The following is a 24,703-nucleotide window of genomic DNA, read 5'->3' as shown; positions in this document are numbered from 1 at the left end:
TATTATCCCCTTTAAATGAATACTAAACATTGTAGAGCTTAGAGTCAGAGAGACCTGAGTCAGCTCTGCTATATACTAGCCACTTGAATTCGAATGTTATTTAACCTTCCTGAATCTGTTTCCTCTTCTGTGAGATACACATCCATAGATTTTCCTATCCCTCTGCCAGTTTTAAAAAGATCAAAATTATTACACAATCAGCATGGGAAACGTTACTTACTTCTTTATCTAGTGTTCGAAACATCTGGTTGATCACACTTTCCAAAAAAAAGGTCATGGCTTCCCAGTGCACAAATGAAGGTGAGAAGATGGAGCAGAGGCCGCCTTCTCCAATTCCAGCTATAGGAAAACAGGGTTTTAAAACACACACACACACACACACACACACACACACACACACACACACACACACACACACACACCCCAACTCTAGGTAGGATCACAGAAGACACAAAGACAATGAGGCCTTAGAGACTACTTGGTAATTTCCCAGTTGAAGGAACAGAATAATCTAACCCCTCAGTCTAGAAAAAGAAAAAAAAAAAAAAAAGGAAAAGGAGTCCCTATCCTGCTTACAATGAGCTGTCTGAATTGAGCTCTATGAGCCTTATCTATAAAACCATTTTGAGTACTGAATAAGAATCTATATATATAAAAGGCCAAGCGACCGGCTGACTGGCCGATCAGCCAACAGGTATGACGCACACTGACCACCAAGGGGCAGATAACTTTGCAGCAACAATGCAGCAACTTTGCAAAGTGCCCTCTCGCACTCCAGGACCCCCGGGGATGTCGGAGAGCTGGTTTCAGCCCAATCCCTGCAGGCCAGGCTGAGGGACTCCACCTGCTGAAGGGATCCTGCTCACTCTGCAGATGCCCCACGTGAGGCCGCCTGGGGAGGGACCAATGGAGGTTGGCTCCAGGGTGTGTCCAGCCCATCTTGCCCAGTTCTGCCCCGACAGCCACCTTCTATTTCCTTTCAATGTACATGAATCTGTGCACCAGGTCACTAGTATAGATATAAGTATCAAGAACAGCCCTAGCCGGTTTGGCTCAGTGGATAGAGCTTCGGCCTGCAGACCAATGGGTCTCAGGTTCAATTCCAGTCAAGGGCATGTACCTCGGTTGCAGGTTTCTCTCTGGCCTGGGCCCTGGTCAGGGAAGGTGCAGGAGGCAACCAATCGATGTTTCCCTCATATCAATATTTCTCTCTGTCTTTCCCTCTCTCTAAAAATCAATGGAATAATACCTTCGGGTAAAGATTAAAAAACAAAACAAAAACAAACAAACATACAAAAAAACAGTGCTTGACCAATTAGAGAGAATTGATAAATATTAAATTCTCTCTTCCTCCCTCTTTATAATCTGTCCATGGGACTCTAAGTAATTAAGATATTTAAGAGCATAAATAATCCTTCCAACAAAGAGCTGACATAAGATCAAAAAAATACTGCTTCACATGCAGTAGCCTCAGAACAATTGCAAGGGCTATGGCTAGAGAACTGTGCCACCCTCCAAGTTCACAAGTGTCATCAAGCCACATCACTCAAACAGCACGGCACAGGCAAAAAGATTTACACACTTTCCTTGCTTCCATTAGTGCTCCCATTTATTATCTTCATCTTGATGCAACATTGAGCCTCTGCAAACATTCGAGTTACCTGATACCAAGGACCTTCAGAGTCAATTGTGAATATGCAAAACGGAATGCTAAATCCCATTGATTGTCAGGTAACTAATGTACATGGTAATTGATGATTACCATGGACCTTTCTAAAGCAGTTATTTACGGCCCTTTCCTGCTTTATTAACCCTGTTGCCTATGCACTAATGACAAGACAGAAGATTTAGAGAACAAAGAAATTACCTTGCTTATGCATTTGGGTAGAGGGGGGTGATTTTGAGTTTATATAAAGTGGCATTTCCCAGAGGTTTTGAGGTGGCTGAGTGGGAAGTCCCTGTACTGCTCCTCTTATGTCTGAATAACAGCACATTCTTTCTGAGTTTAGGAGTGGTGCTATGCAAAGCTTGGTTGAAAAGCTTTAAAAAGTTAGGTCTAGACATGCAATTTAAGATAGTACCTGAAGTAAAGTAAAAAAATCAACAATAAACAATTAGTTGATTCTGTGAAAAAGGAAAAACAAAGGCAAAACTGAATGTGGCTTTATCTAATTTAAACAGATTAAAAAATGTAGTGTTATCTGCTTTCTCAGTGTGCAAATGGAGTCTCACTCCCTAGAATGGAACTGGGCAGTGAGCAAAGCTATTTTTGAATACTATTAGCATATTGTTTTGAAGTGTGACTCAGAAGGTTTATTTTCTATGGATAGCTTTGATACAATATTGCACTAATGTTAAGATATTAAAATTTAAATTACAGTTCAACCTAACCCATATGGCTCAGTTGGTTGGAGCATTGTCCCATGTACCGAAAGGTTGTGGGTTTGATTCCCATCAGGGCACATACCTACACTGTGGGTTTGATCTCTGATCTGGGCACCTACGGGAAGGCAACTGATGGATGTTTCTCTCTCACATCAATGTTTCTCTCTCTAAAATGAATAAGCATGTCCTCAAGTGAGGATTAGAAAAAAAACAACTTACAGTTTATGGATCCAGTATCAACAGAAGTTGACAGCTGATACTTTAGCCATTCCCCAGCCATCTGGAAGCTAGTCTTGGGATCCAAACGACATGCTAACCTCATTACCTCTCCTTGTTGGGCCCGGGAGGCTGCCAAGAGAAAGACACGAGTCGATAACTGGTATATAATAGGTACTTAGTTAATGTTCATTCATTTATCCATTCCAGGGCGAAAATGTTGGAAGAGACTCTTGTTTTGCAGACTTGTGCTTTGAATGTAACAAATGTTCAATGAAGCTTTGTTAACAAATCCAGACATTTTAAAAAACAAATTATCTCTGGAAGGTGCCCTATCAGTTAGATCCCGTAAATGGCAAACAAAAAATGGTCTCCCATTTCTGTTGGAATGAAAAGATGAGGTTGGTACAGATATAAAATGGAGACTGCTGTGAAAAACAGCCTGGCAGTTCCTCAAAACATTAAACATGAAATTACCACATGATCCAGTAATTCCCTTCCTAGGCATACACCCAAGAGAAATAAAAACATATGTATTCTAAAAAACTTGTACACTAGTGTTATAGCAGACTAGAGGCCCGATGAAATTCATGAAATTCGTACAAGGGGCTCGGCCCTCGTAGCCCTGGCTTCATCCGGAAGGTCGTCTGAAAGGATGTCCAGAAGATTGTTCGGCTGTTCGATCTCATTAGCATATTATGCTTTTATTATTATAGATTATTCTAAATAGCCAAAAGTGGAAACAGCTCAAATTTCCATCAATTTATGAATGAATGAGTAAAATGTATATATTCATAAAATAAAATATTGACAATACAAAGTAATGAAGTAATGCTACACCATAAATGAATACTAAAAACATTAGGCTAAGTGAAAGAAAGCAGTTTCAAAAGATCACATCTATAATAATAAAAGCGTGCATCGGGCCTCTAGTATTGTGTAATTCCATTTATATGAAATGTTCAGAATATAGAAAGTGAATTAGTGGTTTCCCAAGGCTAGGAAAAAAGGGATTGGGAGCTGACTGCTAATGGGTATGGAATTTCTTGGGGTCATAAAAATGTCCAAAATTTATTGTGGTGATGGATGCACAACTCTGAAAATACTAAAAACCATTAAATTGTATACTACAAGTGGGTGAATTGTATGGTAAATGAATTACATCTCAATAAAGCCAGCTTGGCCCAGTGGGAAGAGTGTCAGCCTGCAGACTGAAGGGTCCCGGGATCAATTCCGGTCAAGGACATATGCCTGGGTTGCAGGCTCAATCAACAGTAGGGGGCGTGCAGGAGGCAGCCGACCGATGATTCTCTATTATTGATGTTTCTCTCTCTCTCTCCCTCTCCCTTCTTTTCTGAAATAAATAAAAATATATTTAAAAAAAATCAATCTCCAAAGGTAGTGTGTGTGCATGCACCTAGGCTTGAAATCAGTGCAATCCCAGCACCCTCTGAAATGTGAGACTAAACAGGCAGCTGTTCAAATTTAGGGCTCTTTAATATTGAACCCCACGGGTCATGCACCATGATTCACAACACTAGATGCCATTCTGAGACTATTGGGAGACATTCCAGGTCACTTACAGTTGAAGAAAGCATTGAAGTCCTCATCGCTATCAAAATCAAATCGAGAGTATTCACAGCTGGGGCTATCTGTTTTAGAAGGAAAGCCCATCTGGAAAGAGAAAGAGAGTTGGTATAAGGGATGAAAATGGACCTATCAAGAGTCTTGAACTCCCGGAATTCAAGCATTAAGAAGAGTTAGGGTTTACATGAGATATTTTATGATAAATAACTAGGTCTGGCCCTTCCACCATGTGAGGACACAGTGAGAAGATGGCCACTATGAACCAGGAAGTGGGTTTTCATCAGAACTGAGTCTGTCGGCCTCTTGATCATGGACTTGCAGCCTCTAGAACTGTGAGAAATAAATGCCTGTTGTTCATGAAAAAATAAATAACTGCTTCTGGTCTATCTCACGTCAACCATTTGGTCCCAGTTCCAATAATCCTAAGAGTGGCAGAAAAGAGGACTTTTACTTGATACTTTCTTCCAGGTTCCTCAAAGAGAATTAAATTATGGAATTTATTAAGGGTCTGAGTATAAAAATGCCTCATGACAGAGGGCTAACACAGCATGAAATAAGTAAAAAAGAACTGAAAACTATCTGCTACTTAAATGCTGGACCCTGAGAATAAGCATAGAACTTTTTATGTTTCATTCAAAAAAGGAATAAAGACTATGGCAAACAATTAGGACACATTGGTGCGTGCTAGGTGAATTCCTTGAAGAAATAAAGGGACTCTTGAATGGGTCCCATTCTCTAATTTTACAAACCAAGATTAAGCATCTGTACTAGTAAGAGTCCTTAGATCTCAGGGAATTCATAAGCAACTCTGCTGAGACAGTGGGCAGTCTGCTTTCACTCTCCCTCTCTTTTTACTCATCTTCCTCTCATTTGACCTTCATATCAGATATTACTTCCTATTGGAGCCTTCTTCATTCTACCCTCCTTCCTGCTTTTAACCTCTGAAAAGCAATTATCTCATTGTATGGTCATGGCCACTGCTCTTGCCCTATCGCTTCTTTTATCTAGCATCTAGCCCAATATTGGTATATAAGTGCTCCAAGATAGAAACAGTAGGTATTATAACCAGTATGGACTGCTTTCTTCTTGCGGAATAAGAGAATACGCTCAAGAAAGGGATCATAGTAACCAAGGCAGCATTGTCAATGGTGCCAACCTAAGCCACATTATGTGTACTTATCTATATTCCACCTGTTCAGATTTCCACTGCATACCTTGACCACATTTGTCATAGAAGCACGAAGATATTTTGGTATCATTGCTAATAGCAAAGGGTCACGGGACAGGATCTCATGTCGAAAGAGGGCTCCCCAAGTCATTTGAGTTGAAGAGCGTAGAAACTAAAGGGGGGAGAAAAAAGTAAACCTGTTTAAGGATTTGGATTTTATATAATCAAGATTATTACTTAGCTCAGTAATTATCAACTATATTTTCTCATGAAAATAAACCTCTATAAAAACTTTGAACTGCCCATACTGTAGTACATCAGTAATGACCACTCATTATGAACCACACGTTAATAAGACAGACTGTGGGTTAGGTGAAATTCCTGGAGTGTTAACTGAAATCTACCCCCTTCTCGTTTATGCAAGAAAGGTTATAGGAATGCCAGGGTAGTATTACAAGAAAAATCTTGAGTTGGATGCAATTAATTTGTATTAAAATATCTTTAGTAGTAAATTGCCTGGGATATACCTCACATCTGATTGAGCATTATCAAAATAATGTTAGCTGTGGGGAAAAGCTGCTGACCTTGATGGTTTAATGCTGGTTCAAGAAGAAGATTCAGCAAGTCTCTTAATGATACTGTAGTTATCTTCTAAGGCCATACGAGTCATGTTTTATTTATGAGCTGCTAATTACTTTAGGCCATAGTGCTTTGTTTTGGCTTACCTAACTCAAATTTCAGAAAGTTACCTGCATTATGTTTACCTGACTTGGATGCGTTGTGAAAGCAAGAAAAGATTCCAGGTATTTTCCAAAGTTTGCTGGTGTTTCTACATTAGAATCCACACCCTGTAGGACAAAAAGTCCATTACGTTAATGATGTTGATTAGGGGAGGGGAGTGGGAAGAGTGGAATAACAAATACAGATAAGTTAAATCCTCCAAAATTCCAGTTTTGAAATGACTGTATACTTCCTTGTGGTCTAAGAAAGACCTCATTTCAAGGGCTAAAAAACAGGAAAGCCGCTTTACTTCCTTAATCATAATCATTAAAACTCATCTGCCCATGACAGGTGTGGCTCAATTGCTTGGAGTATCATCCCATACATTGAAAGATGGCGGGTTTGGTTCCTGGGCAGGGCACATACCCAGATTGTGGGTTTGATCTCTGGTCAGGATGCATATGGGAGGCAACCAATCGATGTCACTTTGATCTCTCTCTAAAATAAATAAAAAAACAAACACACTCCGTAGTCAAATAGTAAAACAAAAGAGTATTCATTTCAGAAATCACAGAAAGATATCCATATTATTTCTTTATTTCTGAACTATTCACATCTCTGTGACCCATTAAATACTCACTCCATGGTACATGTCTTACATCTGAAGCTCTATCCTCTAACTATTCAAGCTACCAGGAAAAGGTATAACATAAAAGATAAATGTCTGTCCCAGTATTCTATCTTTCAAGTTATAAGACCAAGTATTAAATATTTCCATAAAGATAGGTATTTCTAGGTAAATCAGACTAAAGTTTCCTTTAATGATCCAACAATAGATCCTTTAAATTTGGTAAAAGGATTCTTATTCAAACCCATGTTTCATAATCTAATAGGACTTTAAGGGTTAATATACTCAGCAGACTGATGTTTTGTAAGTACCAAAATTCACAAGAATAACACTGTTGAATTTATGGAATAACATATGTGAATGTTTGCTCTTATTAATAGTAATTGATTTGTTAAAAGAAATTTATACCATTTAAACTCTGTTAAAAGAATTTAATCTATAGAACCACATGAAATAATCTATACGCAATGCTCCATATGAGGCTAAAATCAATGGCACGTGTCAGCCCTAACACAAATATAATTTTCTAAAAGCTCTCCTCACCTGGCCAGCATGGCTCGGTGGTTGAGCGTCGACCTTGAACCAGGAGGTCACAGTTTGATTCCCGGTCAGGGCACATGCCCGCGTTGCGGGCTCAACCCCCCAGTGTGGGGCATGCAGGAGGCAGCCGATCAATGATTCTCTCTCATCACTGATGTTTCTATCTCTCTCTCCCGCTCCCTTCCTCTCCCTGAAATAAAAATATATTTTAAAAAATTAAATTAAATTAGAAAAAATAAAAGCTCTCCTCAACTGGCCCTGAAATGCTTCAGAAAGTAAGTGCTCACCAGCAACGCACAAAGCTGATTGCCCAGAGCACACAACACCTGACAAAGTCTTTTCAGGAAGACATAGTGTTTTTCTACCAAGCCTCCTCCGTCAGCAGTCCTGTAAGATGAGAAAACAGTGTGATTAATTGCACATCAAGAGAACCAAAGAGATTCTCATCAAATGGAATTGTATATGGTCTGTATTGCAATATTTAAATTTGTTATTAAAAAACAAAACCAAAAACACCCTCCAAACACTGAAAGATGGACGGAAAAAAAATAGCGTTCAATGCAATTTCATCCATCAAGAGACACTCTAATTTGGGTAATTTATATGGTCCTTGAATATTCTGGAATAGTGACATAAACTCTGAGCGTGACTCCATAGAAGAACGTATATACTTCTATTCATAAAAAGCTGCACAAAGCCCCAGCCGATTTGGTTCAGTGACAGAGCATCGGCCTGCGGACTGACAGGGCCCAGGTTCGATCCCAGTCAAGGGCACATGCCCAGGTTGGGGGCTCGATCCCTAGTAGGGGGCGTACAGGGTGCAACCGATCAATGATTCTCTCTCATTGATGTTTCACTCTCTCTCCCTCTCCCTTCTCTCTAAAACCAATAAAAATATATTAAGAAAAAAAAAGAAGAAAAAAAAAGATGCTCTACATATCATCAGAGAAATGCAAATTAAAGCAAGATACCACTGCACACCTATTAGAATAGCCAATTATCTAACAATAAAAATAGCAAATGCTATCAAAGATGTGGAGCAACCGAAACTCGCATTAACTGCTGGTAGGAATGGTACACCCACTTTGGAAGACAGTTTGATAGTTTCTTACAAAACTAAGGATACTCTTACCATATCATCCAGCAATTGATATAAATTCATTGGTACTTACCCAAAGGAGTCGAAAACTTGTGTTCACACAAAAGCCTGCATTATGTTTATAGCATGTTAACCTTGGATGTTTATAACAGTTTTATTCATAATTCCCCAAACCTGGAAGCAGCCAACGTGTCCTTTGATAGGTGAATGGATAAATAAACCCTGATACATCTGACATTGGGATATTATTCAGTGCTTATAATCCATAGAACATACAACACGTAGAAGAGTAAACCCTAAGGTAAACTAGGGAGTTTGGATGATTTGATGTGTCAATGTAGGTTCATCAATTGTAACAAATATGCCACTCTGGTTAGTGAAGTAGCTAATGGGGGAAGCTACTCAATTATTGGGATGGGAGGTGTATGGGAAATCTCTGTACCTTCCCCTGAATTTTGCTGTGAACCTTAAATTGCTCTAAAAAAATAAAGTCTTGCCTGGCAGGCACAGCTCAGTGGTTGAGCGTCTACCTGAACCAGGAGGTCACAGTTCGATTCCTGGTCAGTGCACATGCCCAAGTTGCAGGCTTGATCCCCAGTGGGGGGGGGGTGAGCAGGAGGCAGCCAATCAATGATTCTCTCTCATCATTGATGTTTCTACCTCTCACTCCCTTTCCCTTCCTCTCTGAAATCAATAAAAATAAATTTAAAAAATAAAGTCTTTAAAAAACTATAATAAAAGCATAACTTTGTCTAATTTTTTAGTTCAAATCTGCAATCCCTTATCTGCTCTTTTAAAACTCACCCCCCATGGACACAGACAGGAAGGGGTGAGGGCATGTGCTGGGGGGTAGGGACGACCAGGGAGAGGTCAATGGGGGGAAAAGGAGACATATGTAATACTTTAAACAATAAAAAATTAAAAAAAATAAAATAAAACTGACCTGTTATGATGTACAACTATTACAGTAATAAGAATTAATAATGAACAGTGGGGACAGCAGCCATATCAGCTGTGTTCTGGAGGCAGTAGAGTATAATGTAAAAAGCGTAGGCCTTCAGGTAAGCAAGACCTAGGCTCTAGTGATACTGAAGGGCAGTATGGCATTACGGTTCCAGTGCAGGTTTTGCAGTCTGCTTGCTTGGGTTAGAATCATAGCTTTGCTAACCAGTATTAGTAGCACAAACAGAGATAGGACACCTTAGGGTGAATGTCATGGTCTCTACAGAACTAATGGGTCTTGGAGACAGAACCTACAGTGGCTACTCAAAAGAAATGTCACTCCTTTAATTAACAGGACCCCTTAAAAACAGAGCTGTAGTCTCCAAAGGAAAGAAAGTCATAATAACTGTATTAGAAGAGGATGTAGGAGATTATAAGTAACACATATGTGTTGCACATCTTTTCACTTATCCTTGGGACCAAGAATTAGTGAAGAGTATTGAAAAGAGGGTGTTGCAACAGTTTCAACTATTTGTAAGACACAGTTCTATGTGACTCCCTGGTAAGAAACACATTATCAGGAAATGCTTTAATATTTTCCAGAGCAGCCCTGGCTGGTTTGGCTCAGTGGATAGAGCATCAGCCTGCGGACTGAAAGGTCCCGAGTTCGATTCCAGTTGGGGGCACATGCCCGGGTTGTGAGCTCGATCCTCAGTGGGGGGCATGAGGCAGTCGATCAATGATTCTCTCTCATCACTGATGTTTCTCTCTCTCTCTCTCTGTCCACATTCCTCTCTGAAATCAATACAAATATTTGGGGGGGAAAATTTTCCAGAGCAATTAGAAGAAAACAAACAGAGTCATTATTTTAGGACATTGACTATGTTTATAGGTTTATGCACACATTTCTCATTGAACACATTGTTCCTGCGTTTTCCAAGAGCCTCAACACTTCAGGTATTAATTACTCTGATGAGAAGATCAGGGAGGAGTGTCTGAAGTTCTATAACCAGGCAGGCCCTGGGACCATATCTGCAGGGTACATATCTAAGCACTCTCAGGCCTGGTCACCAAGGAGACTTGGAGGCTTAGGGATCATCAGAAGCAGACAAAGAGAATCATGGAGATGAGCTGTCTGGGGGATAATGGGGAAAACTGTGAAAGTGAGTGGGTGCTGAGTCAGTGGCCACGACTTATTTCCAGTATAAGGTCTTCAAAAAGATTCAATAGTCCCTTGAAGGTTGCCTGATTTTTTTTTTTTATTGTCTAAAGTTTTACGTATGTCTTCTTTTCCCGAATGAGCCATTCCCACTCCCGAGAGCAAGCCCCCACCGCCCCTGTGTCTGTGTCCATTGGTTATGCTGATATGCATGCATACAAGTCCTTTGGTTGATCTCTAACCCCAAGGTTGCCTGATTTTTTAATTAGAAACACTACCAATGGACTGCTAGCATCTAGACAGGAACCTCAGATATATCCAAGTATGATACAGAATAACAAAGGAATTAGAAAAAACATAGAAAAGTAGATACTCACTGTGCAGCAGAGAGTATATAATGCATAGCAACATCTCCAAATAAGACCATTAAGGGCTTCCGGTCTTCCAACTTGCCCTAGACCCAATTTTAGGAAAACACAGGTAATAGAAAAACTATATTATTAAAAGCCTCCAAGTACTAACATCTTCTTACCTCTCTAATCAAATATACTGACTTCATAATTTCTCTTATAGCCCCCAGATTGACTGAACACTAGAGCAAAGCCAGCTTTTTAAAACCTAATCTGGATAAAACTTATATTTTTAAATGTGTGGGCAATAGTGCTGATATGAAAGATAAATAAGTTACATCTGATGATAGAGTTCCTATGGAGAAAAGAGTCATGGTCCCTATTGTTAGTCAAGACAGATAAAAAGCCAGTGCAGCCATCATCTAAGATTCTTTGACACAAACACTGAGTTTTAAACTTTATTTCTTAAGTGTGAAGAGGTACGATTCACAGCTGTTTCGAGAACCAAGTAGCCTGACAGATCTCTGTATATTCTGCTGATAAATCCCTAGAATATTGGCAAACTGTTGTCCAAAGGGGTTGAAGGGCCCTAGCTGGTTTGGCTCAGTGGGTAGAGTATCAGCCTGCAGACTGAAGGGTCCCGGGTTCGATTCTGGTCAAGGGCACATGTACAGGTTGTGGGCTTGATCCCCATTAGGGGGCATGCAGGAGGCAGCCGGATCAATGATTCTCAGTCATCATTGACGTTTCGATCTCTCTCTCCCTCTCCTTTCCTCTCTGAAAATAATAAAAAATATATTTAAAAACAAAACAAAACAACAACAAAGGGGTTGAAGGTAGGTAGGTAGTTGGTATCAAGGAAAAAACAACAACACCCAAACCTCTAAATGTCTTTCTGCCACAACAATTAAGCACCCCCCTCAGAGACTGCACAGATAAGAGTCAGTTTGAAGTGGTAACTTACTTTTCTGCTCACTGCAATGAGAAGACACTCGGCTGCTCCCAGCTGAAGCTCCTGCTCGTTGAGCAGCACGCACAGTACCTCCAGGAGCTTGCAGTTCTCCGCAGTGATGTGACTCATGGACACCCAGTCAATGTAGCCTGCCAGAGTGTTTAAGGCTGCAACTCCTACTCGACAGTTTGCTTGAGCCTGAATGAAAAGAAATAACTTTTTGACCAATAAGTCCTCACTCACAGACAAGAAAGCAGTGGTTATACACCTGAGCTCCTTCTATTTTCTAATTCTAAAAAGAAAATGATTTTTTTAAAAAAGTACTCATGTAACATCACATTTTTTTCCTGATGAACACATTCATTTCTCAAACACCGGCAGTCTCAATATATCAATAAGACCATATTGATATGTGAGTCCATTATATTTCCTACAAGAAATCTCAAATATTGTAATTTTAACTTCCTTCCACCTTAGCTCAATGATCAAATAAACCAAGGCTGAGGTCACCCTCCACTAGGTGGATACATCCTGTACCTGAAAGCCTCAAAGAAGTCTCCTTCCAAAGCCACAAAGAGCTCTTACCTTTGGCTCCTGAGAATTATCTGTCTTCTGAAAGAAAAGAAGTATAAGGATCCAATGTTTTTAATGAGCAAAAGGCTATGTAATAACTTTCCATCCCCATAATCAAGGTCCTCAAATAGATTCTCAAATATAGACTCAACTTTCAATCTTGGAAAGAATACAACTTTACTAAGAACATATAACTGATATTCCTCCTAAGAAGAACAGGTTACTTTAATTTTAGCAATATGACAAAAAGTTATTATTTAAAGAGCTTACACAAATTTGTTAGAACATTCAGAGCCACAAAGACAGTTTCAAAGCGCATGATTTACAAAGAAATACAACCAAAAGATGAACAACAAATAAGGCTCAATATTGCTAGTGATGAAAGAAATACAGTTTAAAACAAAGTATTAGCATGTTTTTTAAATTAAAAAAAATAAAAAGACAAATTATAATTGGCAAAGGTATATTGAAATGATATAATGCTAATGGAAAAAAGCAAGAAACAGAATTAAATCAATACAGCCTGGGGAGGGGGCGGGAGTGGGAAGGAGGGGATCAATGGCGGGTGGGGGTGAGGGGTGGCGTGGGGGGTAAGGGGACATCCGTAATACTTTCAACAATAAAGATAAATTTTAAAAAATTAAATCAATACAATTTATGACCACATATGGATGGACATATAGGGAAAATATGTACACAAAAATATTAGATGCTAAACAGATCAAAATAATGTCTTTTCAGTAAATATACAATTATAACTGATTTTTTACCTTTATATCCCAAATTCTGTAAAAATATTACATGTTTATAATTCACAAGTATATAAAAATAATATTGTCCCGAGGAACTTCTGAAATTAAAATTAAGAGTAACTCCTGAAGACCATTAAAGGAAAAATAATACAAGTAGGAATAACAACTTCTAAAATAGATAAAACTTACCACCATTAGGACAATAAAGAACTTGTTTTACAATTCCTTTTCTCAATTATAAAAAATATTTTCATAAAGAACAAGTATTAAGCCTCCATTAGTAGTGCTCATGTAGATGTGTTAATGGGGTAGAACCCTCTCACCAGCATCTACTAATGCTGCCCAAGGAGGAAAGGGATCCAAGTGACAACAGCCAAGTCCAGCCTTTACTCTCCACTCCTACAAATCCTTCATTCCTGTTTGGATCCTCCACGCCCCTGGGACCAGTGCAGGAGCCAGGTGATGGGACAGGGAAAGTGAGCCTGCTCATCCCATCACTGTTTACCATTCAACCTACTCTCCAATTGGGAAGGTGAAGGGCTGGAAGCAGACAAGCAAACTGAGAAGTTCGAGGTACAAGACATGGCTCTTGGTGTGCTCTGGTCCTGGGCACAAGTGGTGGCACAGATGAAGAAAACGGAAAGTGGGGCTAAAAAACACACACCACAGTAGATGTTTCTAACGTGTGTCAGATTATCGCCAATAATCTGTTCTGGCAGGTTGGCTAGATTTCCAGGGCAACTAAGCATCCATAATTTGTTCTCCTCCTAGGGGTTAAATCTCCCAGCGAAATGAAAAAGAATACCTCAATCACCCTCAATACACCTAGGTTTTTAAATGCAAGTTTATTTCCTTGATATTTTCTTTTGAAAAATCTTGGGGAGAAATTTTTGGGGAAAAAGTCCACTCTAGTAAAAAGAATGAGGCTTGAATTTTATGAAAACCATTTATTAGGGGGGGTCTTTAATAATTACCCCCTGAGCCTGTTTTTCTTATCTGTAAAATGGAGACAATATTTTCTGACTCTTAGGGTTGGTTTTGAGGATTAATAATATATAAAGTACAAACAGGGCCAAGGTGGGGCAAAAGTAGGTTACAGTTGTTTTGGAAAATAATTAATAAATAATAATACAAGAATAAACTCAGTTTCTGTACTCGCAATTGTAAACCTACTTTTGCCCCATCTTGTAATGGTATATATTAGGTATTCACTGTTAGTTCCTCAGCTCATAGCACCTTCTCCCACTTGTGTTAATGTCTAGTGCTTCTCTGAAAATAGATCCAATGAAGCTGTTAGAGGCATAAAAAAAAACACACAAAAAAACCTCACTAATATTTAATTCAACCTATTTTGTGAAATAAGTACATATGAGAATTCTAGATCAGGGTTTTTCAACTCAGTACTTTTGACATTTTGAGTTGGATAATTCTTTATTGTAGGGGCTGTGTATTATAGAATGTTTAGCAGCATCCATGGTCTCTACCCACTAGATGACAGTAGGAATCCCTACTTGTGACAACCTGGGGGGCTAAATTGCCCTCTGGTGAGGACATTATGTTAGATTAACTTTTATACTGCCTTCCTCTGAAGGCTCTCTACTAACAATGAAAATGGTTAGAAAGAGAGTACCTGGCTTGCCCTTTTCTGCAGGAAGGGACAATTAAAATTAAGAGTAATTCTATCTCATCAGGAAGAACAAAATACCAAGAAGCATGCAGTCAAGATGAATAAAACTTGGCAGTTTACACTACAAATGGGACCAACACTAAATGAGACCTTAAATTTTAACCGGGATACTACCCTGACCTATTAGATATCTGGGCTTTCAAATATTAAGAATTAACCTTCATTTTTATACTATTTAAAAACATTTCTCACTAAAAAAGGAATTATTTTTTCCCAGTACACTTGGAAACTAAACTCACTGACTTGAGTTTCTTAGAAAATCAGTTCTTAAACAAAAAAAAAAAATCAGTTGTTTTTTCTGCCACCTTTTCTTTTTTGCCCATAAAACGGCCTCTTCTTTTGCTGAACTAGACACCTCAGTTCCTTGTTCATTTGAACTTTAAACAAACAAAAAAACACTCATTAAAAAACACAACTTCAGGGAGGTGGGCTATTCCTTACCACTTGCCGGTACTTGTTGACATTTTCCTGAAGTGTGTTAAGTAGAAAACTGAAGATCCTTTCCATGTTCTGGGTTAATGTTTGCTGGATGTCCCTTCTTCTTTGAAAGGGCAGTGTATGAAAGGTCACTACATCCTCTGCCAGTCGCAAAAGGATGAACATCACTAATTCTGTCTGCGTTTCCTGCATTAACAGAAATTAGCTAGTTAAACAAACATCTTTTCATTATAGGTTTGTCTAAAGGCTCTTTTCTGTTGACAAAACAAACAAATAACAAAATCCCGCCCTACCCTGACTGGGTAGCTCAGTTGGTTAGAGCATCGTCCCAATAAGCCAAGGTTGTGGGTTCAATCCCCACTCAGGGCACATACAAGCAGCAACCAATGAATGCATAAATAAGTGGAACAACAAACCAATGCTTCTCTCTCTCTCTCTCAAATCAATCAATAAAAATAAAAATAAACCTCTGAAGAACAAAACAAAACAAAAAAAGGTACAGCTGTATTTCATACCCCTTGTTTGGAAAGAGTGTCCAATTCTATTAGCATGTCAGGCCAGTGCTGTGGCCACTCCCGCTTAATCATTTCTACTACAATTCGAGACAGAACATCTTTAATATGGTTCTCCTCTTCTAAGATGTTCAGTGTTCCCTGAAAAAGAACAAGAGTCATTAAGAGGTCTGCAAGACTGAATTCAAGGGAAAAACTGGGCCATAAAAGTGGGAAAACTCATCAAGAGGCCTGCTTTTAAACTAAACAGAATAAACCAACCTGTTTTCCATGTCTGAGTCACTTGTCCTGCGTTCTTGCTAATTATTCTCCCCACTTAAAGCTTAAGTGAGGGTTGCACTAGCCTATAAAATGGTTGTCACACAGAGTAAGGAAGACATCATTGTTCTCCTTTAGAAACTGAAGAGAATCTCATATTGATTGTTCCATTTTGTAAGAAAGCCAGGGTGAAGAATATGAAATAAGTACATTGAGGGGCTGAAATTTGGAGAGTTAGGAGGCGCCCTAAATATTTTAGCAATAGTTCTAGTATTAGAAAATAGAAAGACTACTACTGGGACTCTCCTTTGTTTGATATCAAGATTAATGATGCCCTGGCTGGTGTGACTCAGTTGGTTGTAGTGTCATTCCAAACACCGAAAGCTTGTGGGTTTGATTCCCAGCCAGGGCATGTGCGCATGTGCAGAGGCAACCACTCAATGTTCCTCTCTCACACATCTGTTTTTTTTTGTTTGTTTTATATATATATTATTGATTTCAGAGAGGAAGGGAGAGGGAGAGATAGAAACATAAACGATGAGGAGAATCCTTGATCGGCTGCCTCCTTCACGCCCCTTACTGGGGACCGAGCCTGCAACCTGGGCATGTGCCCTTGACTGGAATTGAACCAGAGACCCTTCAGTCCACAGGCTGACGCTCTGTCCTCTGAGCCAAACCAGCTAGGGCTATTTGTTGTTGTTTTACCAAGTTTCCCCACAACTAGCAAAAATACAAATCCTAAGTTAATTAATAGTTTTGAAGGGAATTTTTTTTCCTATTAAAGGCACCAGACTTTGGGGATGAACAGAGGTAGAGATTCCACTTTTTATGACCTTTGTAAAAAAAAGAAAAAAGGCTGTGGATCTTAAACATGTTTAAAGTCATATTCTAACTCCTGGAACAAATTCATTCTGCATATTTTTACTATTATTATCATACAGTACATTTGTGATGAATTATGATTTGTTGTGATGATGGTTCTTTTTACCTTGAAGGTAACATTTAGTATCATACAAAGCATGCTAACATATGAGGAACCATTGAGTTTTTACACAAATGCTATATGAAGAAGTCACTCTGTCTAAACTACCTTAGAAACACAAGTCTTCCAACCAACCATTCCTTACATTTTCAATCAGCTCCATGACACTGTTCTTCAGATAGACCTTCTCCAATCGAGACATGCTGTTCCACCGAAACCTGGCCATCAAAATTTATAAAGTCAACAGAACAGTCAATATTAAAAGTCTTCTCTTTATGAGACTAGCTTTGATTCTTGTGTTAGATTATGTTGGCGATTTCACTAAGAAATTATGCTTTTGATTAATTTGCTTCAAAGAACAGACAAAACAGTCTACACTTAACCAAAATATTAATCACAGAAAAATTCTTGGGAAAGAGTTTTATACAGGCAATGGTCTATTAATTGGAAACCAGAGGATTTGTGCACAGATCAGCTTTCCCCTTGATTTTCCTGACAGACAAAAGCAAATGTATTTACCTGGGACATCTTCAACAATATAGTTGTTTTTTGGAAAATACAATTTAGACATCACTAATTCCATTTCTGTGATGATTTACAAAGTCTTTTCTAAAAAAACTTTGAGGTCTGCTGGCATATAGTAGGAACTCAATAAATGCTGGCTGAATGACTATCAGTTAATATTTATAGAATGCTTAGTATGTACTATGCACTTTACATGGACAAAGAAACTGAAGAAGAGAAAGGTTAAGTCCTGAATGAGAACAGCATGAGGTTGTGATAACCCCTAGGGGACCAATCCTTTCTTCTAGGGGACTGTTCTTTTCTGCTCACCTAAAGAGCATCTCTATGAGTTATGTAAGAAATAAAGATTAGCTCTCTCATGGGCTTCAGTGGTAACATCCAAAAGCTCCTTACTTAACAACGTGTTCCAGGATCTGAAGGCCAAAATGTCTGACGATGGCAATTTGTGTTTTCTCAGCCAACCTCAAGCCACAGGGGACACAAACAGGGCACTTTTCTTTAAACTCTTCACAAAACTGAAAGAAGAAAAGTTAACATTTCCCTTAGGAGCCAGGAGTAGGGACTAAAAAAAGCATCATCTTAACTCAAACCTGAGCTACATTTTAAAGATACAAAGTATAAATCAATTATGATGAGTAAAGACTGATAAACATTCCTTTCACTTTCATAGTTCCAGATATCCCATGCAATATCCGACTAATGTTGAAAAAAAAATCTGACCTAAAAGACTAAAAAATTATGTTATGCCCAACCAGTGCAGCTCAGTGGTTGAGCATCGACCAGGAAGTCAGGGCACCTGCAGGGGGTTGTGGGCTCAATCGCCAGTGAGGGGCGTTAAGGAGGCAGCCAATTAATGATTCTCTCTCTCTCTCTCTCCCTCTTTGAAATCAATAAAAATATATTTTTAAAAAATTATGTTAGAGATACACCCCTGAAGCAAATGGGGGTGAAACAACAATTTCTAAGATATATTTTAAAAACTTTTGGTGGAGGAGTGGGAATAAAGCAAACGTAAAATCTTTATAACAGCTGAGTTTATGCAATGGGTATACACAAACCAACTGCAGTATTCTCTCTACTTTTGTATCTATTTTTAATATTTCATAGTAAAAACAAATACAACCCAAATGTTTGATTCCAAATTCTGTTGCATACATCTACATATTGTAAAGTTTCCTCTAAATGATGCTCACTGTGCATCACTTAAACTATGTAAACCATTTTTCCTAATGGTTATTTCACTTCTCATAGCCCACATACACTGCCTGATGCGGGAATATGCCCAAATTGCATGAGCATCCCCACTTGTATTAGCATCACAAGTCAGTCCCAGTAGCACAGCCGGGGACTCAAGAAAACTACTTTCAGGAAATCAAAGCGCCCTTGTATTTTAAAATGCAAAGTAAGTGGTGGAAGTTCATCATCGCGCAAAACAGCCTAAGAATGTCACGCAATAAGAAGCATGAGGACGTGTGAGAATTAGCCCAAAATACCCAAGACATACAAGAGGGTAGGAAGGGGTCTAACGTTTTAAGTAAAGGGGCACTATGGGGGCTGGAGCCTATTTAGGGCGGGTCGGGAGAGGGCTAGCGGGGAGACCATAAAGAAGGTAGGTAGCTGGCGATGAGTACGGGATGGACACGTGCGCCAGGGGAAGGCGAGGAGGTGAGGGGCTGGGGGGAGTAAGTGCAGCCAGCTGTGGGAAGGGTCAGGATCGTGGTGCGAACATCAGTGAACAGAAGCGGGGATCGGGAGAGGAGAGGGCAGTGGGAAGCGGTGGTGAGAAAAGACCGCCAAAAGCAGCGAGTGGCCAGGGCGTCCCGGGAAAAGGGCAGGCGCGGCGAGCAGAGTAGGCTGGGAATGGGAAGAGGCGCGGAGGGCGGCGAGGGAAGGTCCCTCCGGGTTGGGGAGGGAGGTCCAAGGGCCACGTGAGCAGGAGACAAGCAGGGTTATGAGCTCAGGAAGGGTCTCGGGGCAGGCCCGGGGCGCCAGACCCCAGCTACCTTGAGGGCTTCCAGCCGATAGCGCTGGGTGGAGCTGGGGTCCATCATGACCGTCACCGCTTTCACCAGCTGCTCGCACAGCGCGTTCACTTGATCCATCGCCATGGCTACTGCCACGCGCCGCGAGAGCGCACGGTGGCTGGCCGGGAGCGCGAGGTATAGACAGCTCCCTGGCCGGGACCACACGCTAGTACCGGGCCGCGGAGGGCTGGGGAGGGAGGGGGGGAGAGCAGGAGGGGTAGCTGACGCTCCGGCGGGGAAAGAACCGGCGCTGCACACGCGCCCGACCCTCCACTGCGCACGCGCGGGCGGAAGTGGCGGCTCCCTTGTGACGGTTGCCCCGCGGTGGGCGGAGCGGGGGACGGAAGAGCAGCGGTGCGCAGGCGCGACAACGCCCTTCGTCGCGGGCGCGCGGTCCGATCTTGGTCAGCGGGGCCAGCTGCGGAGTTGGTCGGCGTTGCCGGAACCCTCGCGGCTGTGCGGGCCGCTGCCCCGACAACGGCCCTCTGCGACTCTTGGTCCGTTTCTTCATCCTGACGGGGATCAACCTCTCGACACCGACTGACCGGCTCCGGGGAAGGGGACAGATATCCAGGACCCCTTCATCTTCCTCTAGACGCCGAGCCCGGCATTTGCGGCGTCCACCGTTGACAGTTTCGCCGGGCGTTTGCCACATTGGTAAGAGAATTCGGAAACTTTCGGGATCACTGCTAACAAGCTTTTCGTGTTGCTTTGGGTACTGGTTCATGATGTAGCAGTGGCTGGTGGCAGCATCGGGCCAAAATGACATGAAATAGAAATGCGTACGGAGAGATACGGGCCTGGTATTCTGTGAGAGGGTGTGTGTGTGTGTGTGTGTGTGTGTGTGTGTGTGTGTGTGTGTTTGGGGAGGGGGGGCGGCGGTGGGGGGGACTTTGTCTCCATAGCTCTTAGCCCTCCCTCTTCGCTTGTGCTTACCCGCCTCGGATGTACTGTCACCTGATGGGCACCAGACTTGTGTTGAACAGATTGGGATAAGTCGGGGTATTTAAACATTGCAGTGGCGACTCTGTGCCGCTTTGATCACCCGAAGCGCTGTGTGACTTCACGGTAGTCTAACCCTTGTTCTGAAAAGAGGGTTTTGGCCGCGAGTACGTTTCATGTTCCGTCTTTGAAAAGCTCTTGCTTTCTCCAGCGACGTGCGCGAACTGTTTATAAACGCCAGCAGCTTCGTGATCTGTGAAAAGTCCGCGCGCCCGTATTTGTGTTTGCATGGCCAGTGGTATGTTCGCTGGACGTCAGCTCCGCTTCGGGGTTTGGGTCTAACGCGGCGCGCACATCTGCTGTCCTGCCCGCCTGGGGTTTCCTTTGTGTGAGGGAGAAAAGGCATTTGCTGTTTCTGTTCTGGCATCTGTTCCAGCGCTACGCAAAAGGCACTTCCAGGCAAAGTGGTTCCTGGCCTGGTACGGCTTTCACTTATAAATGTGCAGGGCACCACATCCTGCCCGTTTGGGGTACGTGGAATGGGTAAGGAATCAATGCCTCAGACACTCTGATTTTATAAGGTCGTTGTTTTCTTTCCACTAATCTCGCAGTTTGTAGCTGCATGTCACTTTTTTCAAGGTGAATGTTACTTGTTGACACTTTTTAAAAAAGAATACAGTTGAGTGCTTACTCAACCGTAGAACCTGTGTTTCTCCTATTTAAATCATATACTTTAGGTCGGTGGCTCTCCGTCTTTGCTGCATATCAGAAGTGCCGGGGAAGCTTGTTAAAATCACAATGCCCAGGTCATATCCATGCCAATTAAATTAGGTGTCCGGTGGTAGAGGCCAGTATCAACGTTATTTAATGTTCCTAGGTGATCCCAATCTGCAGCACAGTTGGGAAGCCATTTCATTAGTTTCACATTCCTTCTTCCAAATTTCTAACATTGTTAAATGATAATATTAGTTTGTATCCACTATCGAGTATATAAGGTTTGTTCTTCCAATCTACTATCCAAATGGCATGTAGTAGTTTTTTCAGACATTTCCATGAGTGAGTAGAAAGTTGCCATTAGAACACTGCAAAATTATTGTTGCAGAAAAGATTCACTGATGGGTGCTTAGTTGAAAGTTTGACAAAAAACAAACAGGATATTAGCCATCTCAAAGTATCTTCTCTAAGATTAGTTACAAAAGGAAAAAAATAGTAACTTTACAGTGAGAAACCTGGCAACTAAACTCTCTCAACTAAATGATCATCATTAACATCACCAATAATAAGACATATTGACATTGTGTACCTCCCAGTATGATACCCTGAGAAGAGCACATAACTTTTGTGATATTCTTGCCCAAAATGCATAACTTCAGTCTAATCAAGAGAAAACATCAGACAAACCTAAATTGAGAGATATTCTCAAATTAACTGATGCTTCAGAAGTGTCAAGTTCATGAAAAACAAGGGAAGACTGAGGAGTGTCACAGATTGGAAAAGGCTAAGCAGACATGATGACGAAGATTGGATCCTAGAACAGAAAAAGGACATTAGTGGAGTAATTGGTGAAGTTCAAGTAAAGTATGTAGTTGAATATTACACCAATGTTCATTTTTTAGTTTTTATAATTGTGCTATGTGAAATATTAACATTAGAGGAAACTGGGTATAGGAGAACCCTACTATTTTTGCAGTATTTTCGTAAGTCTAAAATTATTTCAAAATAAAAAGTTAAAGCAATTCACAGGAATGCTATAATGCTATGTATCATTTTCTGCTTTTCTTTCCCTTGAATTTATACTTGAGACTTATCTATAAATTAGGTTGTGCATTGTAGTTTTAATTTGCATTTCCCTATGACTAATGATGTTGAGCTCATTTTCATGTGCCTGTTGGCTATTTGTATACTATCTTCTTTTGTGAAGTGTTCAGTTCTTTTGGGGGATGAGTATTTTTAAAGCTTTTAACACTTATTACCTTCCTAAAATTGTACCAATTTATTATCTTCCTTCTAGCAGTAGATGAAAATGCCTCTTATATTCTTGTTAGTTTCTATGCTCTCAGACTCATGGTGGAAGAATGGAAATACACTTTTCCTTGGCACTTTAGATTAGGTCTCTTTTTTAACTGTCTATAAAATATTGTCTTCCAGGAAGATGGCTAATGGACAGGACCGGGTAGTTGCTCTAGTGGACATGGACTGTTTTTTTGTTCAAGTGGAGCAGCGGCAAAATCCTCACTTGAGGAATAAACCTTGTGCAGTCGTGCAGTACAAATCATGGAAGGGTGGTGGGTATGTATCATAGTTATTGTAACTGTCAACTACTGTTCTAATCTGGAAGAATGCAATGCATGGCCCTATGCTAGGCATTTTTGAGATGTCTGAACTGCTGTGTTTGAAATTAAACAGTGGCATCTGTGGCCAAAAAGTTTCTACTATTATATGTATAGCCTATTCATGATAAATCTTAATTATTTGTGCCTGTGTCAGGTAATATTTTTCTGTTCCTTTCTTTTGGTAACCTTAGAATAATTGCAGTGAGTTATGAGGCTCGTGCATTTGGAGTCACCAGAAACATGTGGGCAGATGATGCTAAGAAGTTATGCCCAGATCTTCTTCTGGCACAAGTTCGTGAGTCTCGTGGGAAAGCCAACCTCACCAAGTAAGAAGGAAAGATGATTTGAGGGGAATGGAAGGGTTGGAAATATTATTCCATGAGACTAGGATCTGATTTTTCCAATTTGTTTTGTGTAAATAACATCTGAAAAAGTTATCTTTGGTCAGCCAACTTTTCTATGGGACTGTTTCAGGAACAGTTCAGTTATTATAACCTATAATAATTACTGCCTTGACATCCTTTCAGTTTCTTATTTAAAAATGGGTTGTTATACTTAAAACTTAATATCAAATTACATGTTCGCAGGCCAAGTCTGAAGTGTTTGAAGTAATTAAATTGACTGTGAAACTAAGAGTTTACCAGAGAAGACTTAGTCAAACTGGCATTCTAGTGCAATATCTAGAATTATTTGTCAGAATGAAACAGTTTCAAAGGAGATTACCTTCTCTGTTTTTGAACTGAGCTGTCTCTTTCCAAATTTTAGAAGGTTAGCCTTGGAATGAGAGACATGTACAAGCATAGCCAAGTTAGAGGGAGGTATAAGCACAAGCCATTATAATAATCCTAATAGTATGCATTGAGCTTATGTCATATGCCAGGCACCTGGTTAAGCTCTCCTTAGGCAATGTCTCTTAAATTTCACATTGCTATGTGGTATGTTTTAGTAGTACTCTCCCCCATACACACATCCTCCCACACACAGACAAGGAAAGAAGTTTAGAGACATTAAATAAGTTCCTACAGCTAAAAAGTAGAAGACTGAATTTTTTTCTCTTTCCAGTATCCACATTCTCACACTACATTATACTGTGTGGTGTGATGTGTAGGGATCATGCTTTGACTTGGGACTTGAGATATTCCTGAATTCACCTGTGAATTGGAAGTCTAAAGATAGAGTGTCATAGCCAACCACATATTGAAGTTATCACCAGAAAAGATAGATTTGACCGGAGCTTAATACTTTAATCATAAATTAAAATTAATTTAGTTAGTGGACATAATGTAATTTCCCAGAAATATAGTTGACTTCAGAGTGTGATTTTAAAAAGTCACATGCCACTAACTTTAAAGTTTTTGAAAGGCAGTTTTAGAAAATTTAGGAGAGAATTTATAGGCCAGAGAATTATTAAGACTTGATCATTTAAAATTATTATTTTAATAATTGACCTGAGATACAAGATTATAAAAATTAAAATATGATTTGCAGAAATGTATATACACTAAGTTTATTAAATATTCTTAAAAATACTTTGGAGTAATTTGCTTAAGAGGCTGTGAAGGAACACTAACTACTGCAATAGAGTATCCTTTCTTTGCTCTGCCCTGGCCACGTAGCTCAGTTGGTTAGATGATCATCCCAATACACCAAGGCTGCAGGCTCAATCCCTGGTCAGGGCACATATAAGAATCAACCAATGAATGCATAAATAAATGGAACAGCAAATCAATGCTCCTCTCTCTCTCAAATCAATCAATAAATGTTTAAATTCTTTCAATTGTCCTTTCCTTGCTCTGTTTGTGGGTGAGTGTACTGTGCGCTTTTTCTCTCTCTCTCTATCTCTTTAATATGTTTTTATTGATTTCAGAGAGGAAGGGAGAGGGAGAGAGAGATAGAAACATCAACAATGAGAGAGAATCACTGATTGGCTG

The 24,703-nt window shown here is 40.2% G+C and overlaps 2 protein-coding genes across 9 annotated transcripts in view; one reads left to right on the top strand and one right to left on the bottom strand.

Moving 5' to 3' along the window:
- XPO5 (exportin 5) overlaps window positions 1-19,611 on the bottom strand; it is a 51,918-nt gene extending 32,307 nt beyond the window's left edge. For 2 of the 3 annotated variants that reach the window (XR_009453502.1, XM_059701574.1), the window contains exons 1-14: window positions 19,477-19,611; window positions 17,867-17,988; window positions 17,094-17,166; window positions 15,712-15,849; window positions 15,200-15,382; window positions 12,332-12,358; window positions 11,759-11,944; window positions 10,822-10,898; window positions 7,532-7,631; window positions 6,121-6,204; window positions 5,403-5,528; window positions 4,185-4,275; window positions 2,605-2,733; window positions 221-339 (exon numbers count right to left, since the gene is read on the bottom strand). Coding sequence is in view for 2 of the 3 variants with exons in the window: in XM_059701574.1 (XP_059557557.1) it covers window positions 221-339; window positions 2,605-2,733; window positions 4,185-4,275; window positions 5,403-5,528; window positions 6,121-6,204; window positions 7,532-7,631; window positions 10,822-10,898; window positions 11,759-11,944; window positions 12,332-12,358; window positions 15,200-15,382; window positions 15,712-15,849; window positions 17,094-17,166; window positions 17,867-17,988; window positions 19,477-19,581 (1,560 nt within the window). In the remaining variant the exon portion in view is untranslated. The remainder of the gene's footprint in view (window positions 1-220; window positions 340-2,604; window positions 2,734-4,184; window positions 4,276-5,402; window positions 5,529-6,120; window positions 6,205-7,531; window positions 7,632-10,821; window positions 10,899-11,758; window positions 11,945-12,331; window positions 12,359-15,199; window positions 15,383-15,711; window positions 15,850-17,093; window positions 17,167-17,866; window positions 17,989-19,476) is intronic. The other variant, XM_059701575.1, reaches the window with a different exon arrangement.
- Window positions 19,612-20,015: 404 nt separating this feature from the next.
- The window catches only part of POLH (DNA polymerase eta), a 28,574-nt gene continuing 23,886 nt past the window's right edge, over window positions 20,016-24,703 (top strand). For 2 of the 6 annotated variants that reach the window (XM_059701578.1, XM_059701577.1), the window contains exons 1-3: window positions 20,018-20,154; window positions 22,588-22,728; window positions 22,964-23,098. In XM_059701578.1, coding sequence (XP_059557561.1) covers window positions 22,592-22,728; window positions 22,964-23,098 — 272 coding nt within the window. In that variant the 5' untranslated portion in view covers window positions 20,018-20,154; window positions 22,588-22,591. Of the gene's footprint in view, window positions 20,155-22,587; window positions 22,729-22,963; window positions 23,099-24,703 lie in introns of those variants that run through there. The other 4 variants (XM_059701580.1, XM_059701579.1, XM_059701581.1 and 1 more) reach the window with 4 other exon arrangements.

This window comes from Myotis daubentonii, chromosome 6 (assembly GCF_963259705.1).
Source record: "Myotis daubentonii chromosome 6, mMyoDau2.1, whole genome shotgun sequence".
Lineage (NCBI taxonomy): Eukaryota > Metazoa > Chordata > Mammalia > Chiroptera > Vespertilionidae > Myotis > Myotis daubentonii.
The sequence above is the reverse complement of the archived record's forward strand: the minus strand, read 5'-3'. Positions and strand labels throughout refer to the sequence as shown.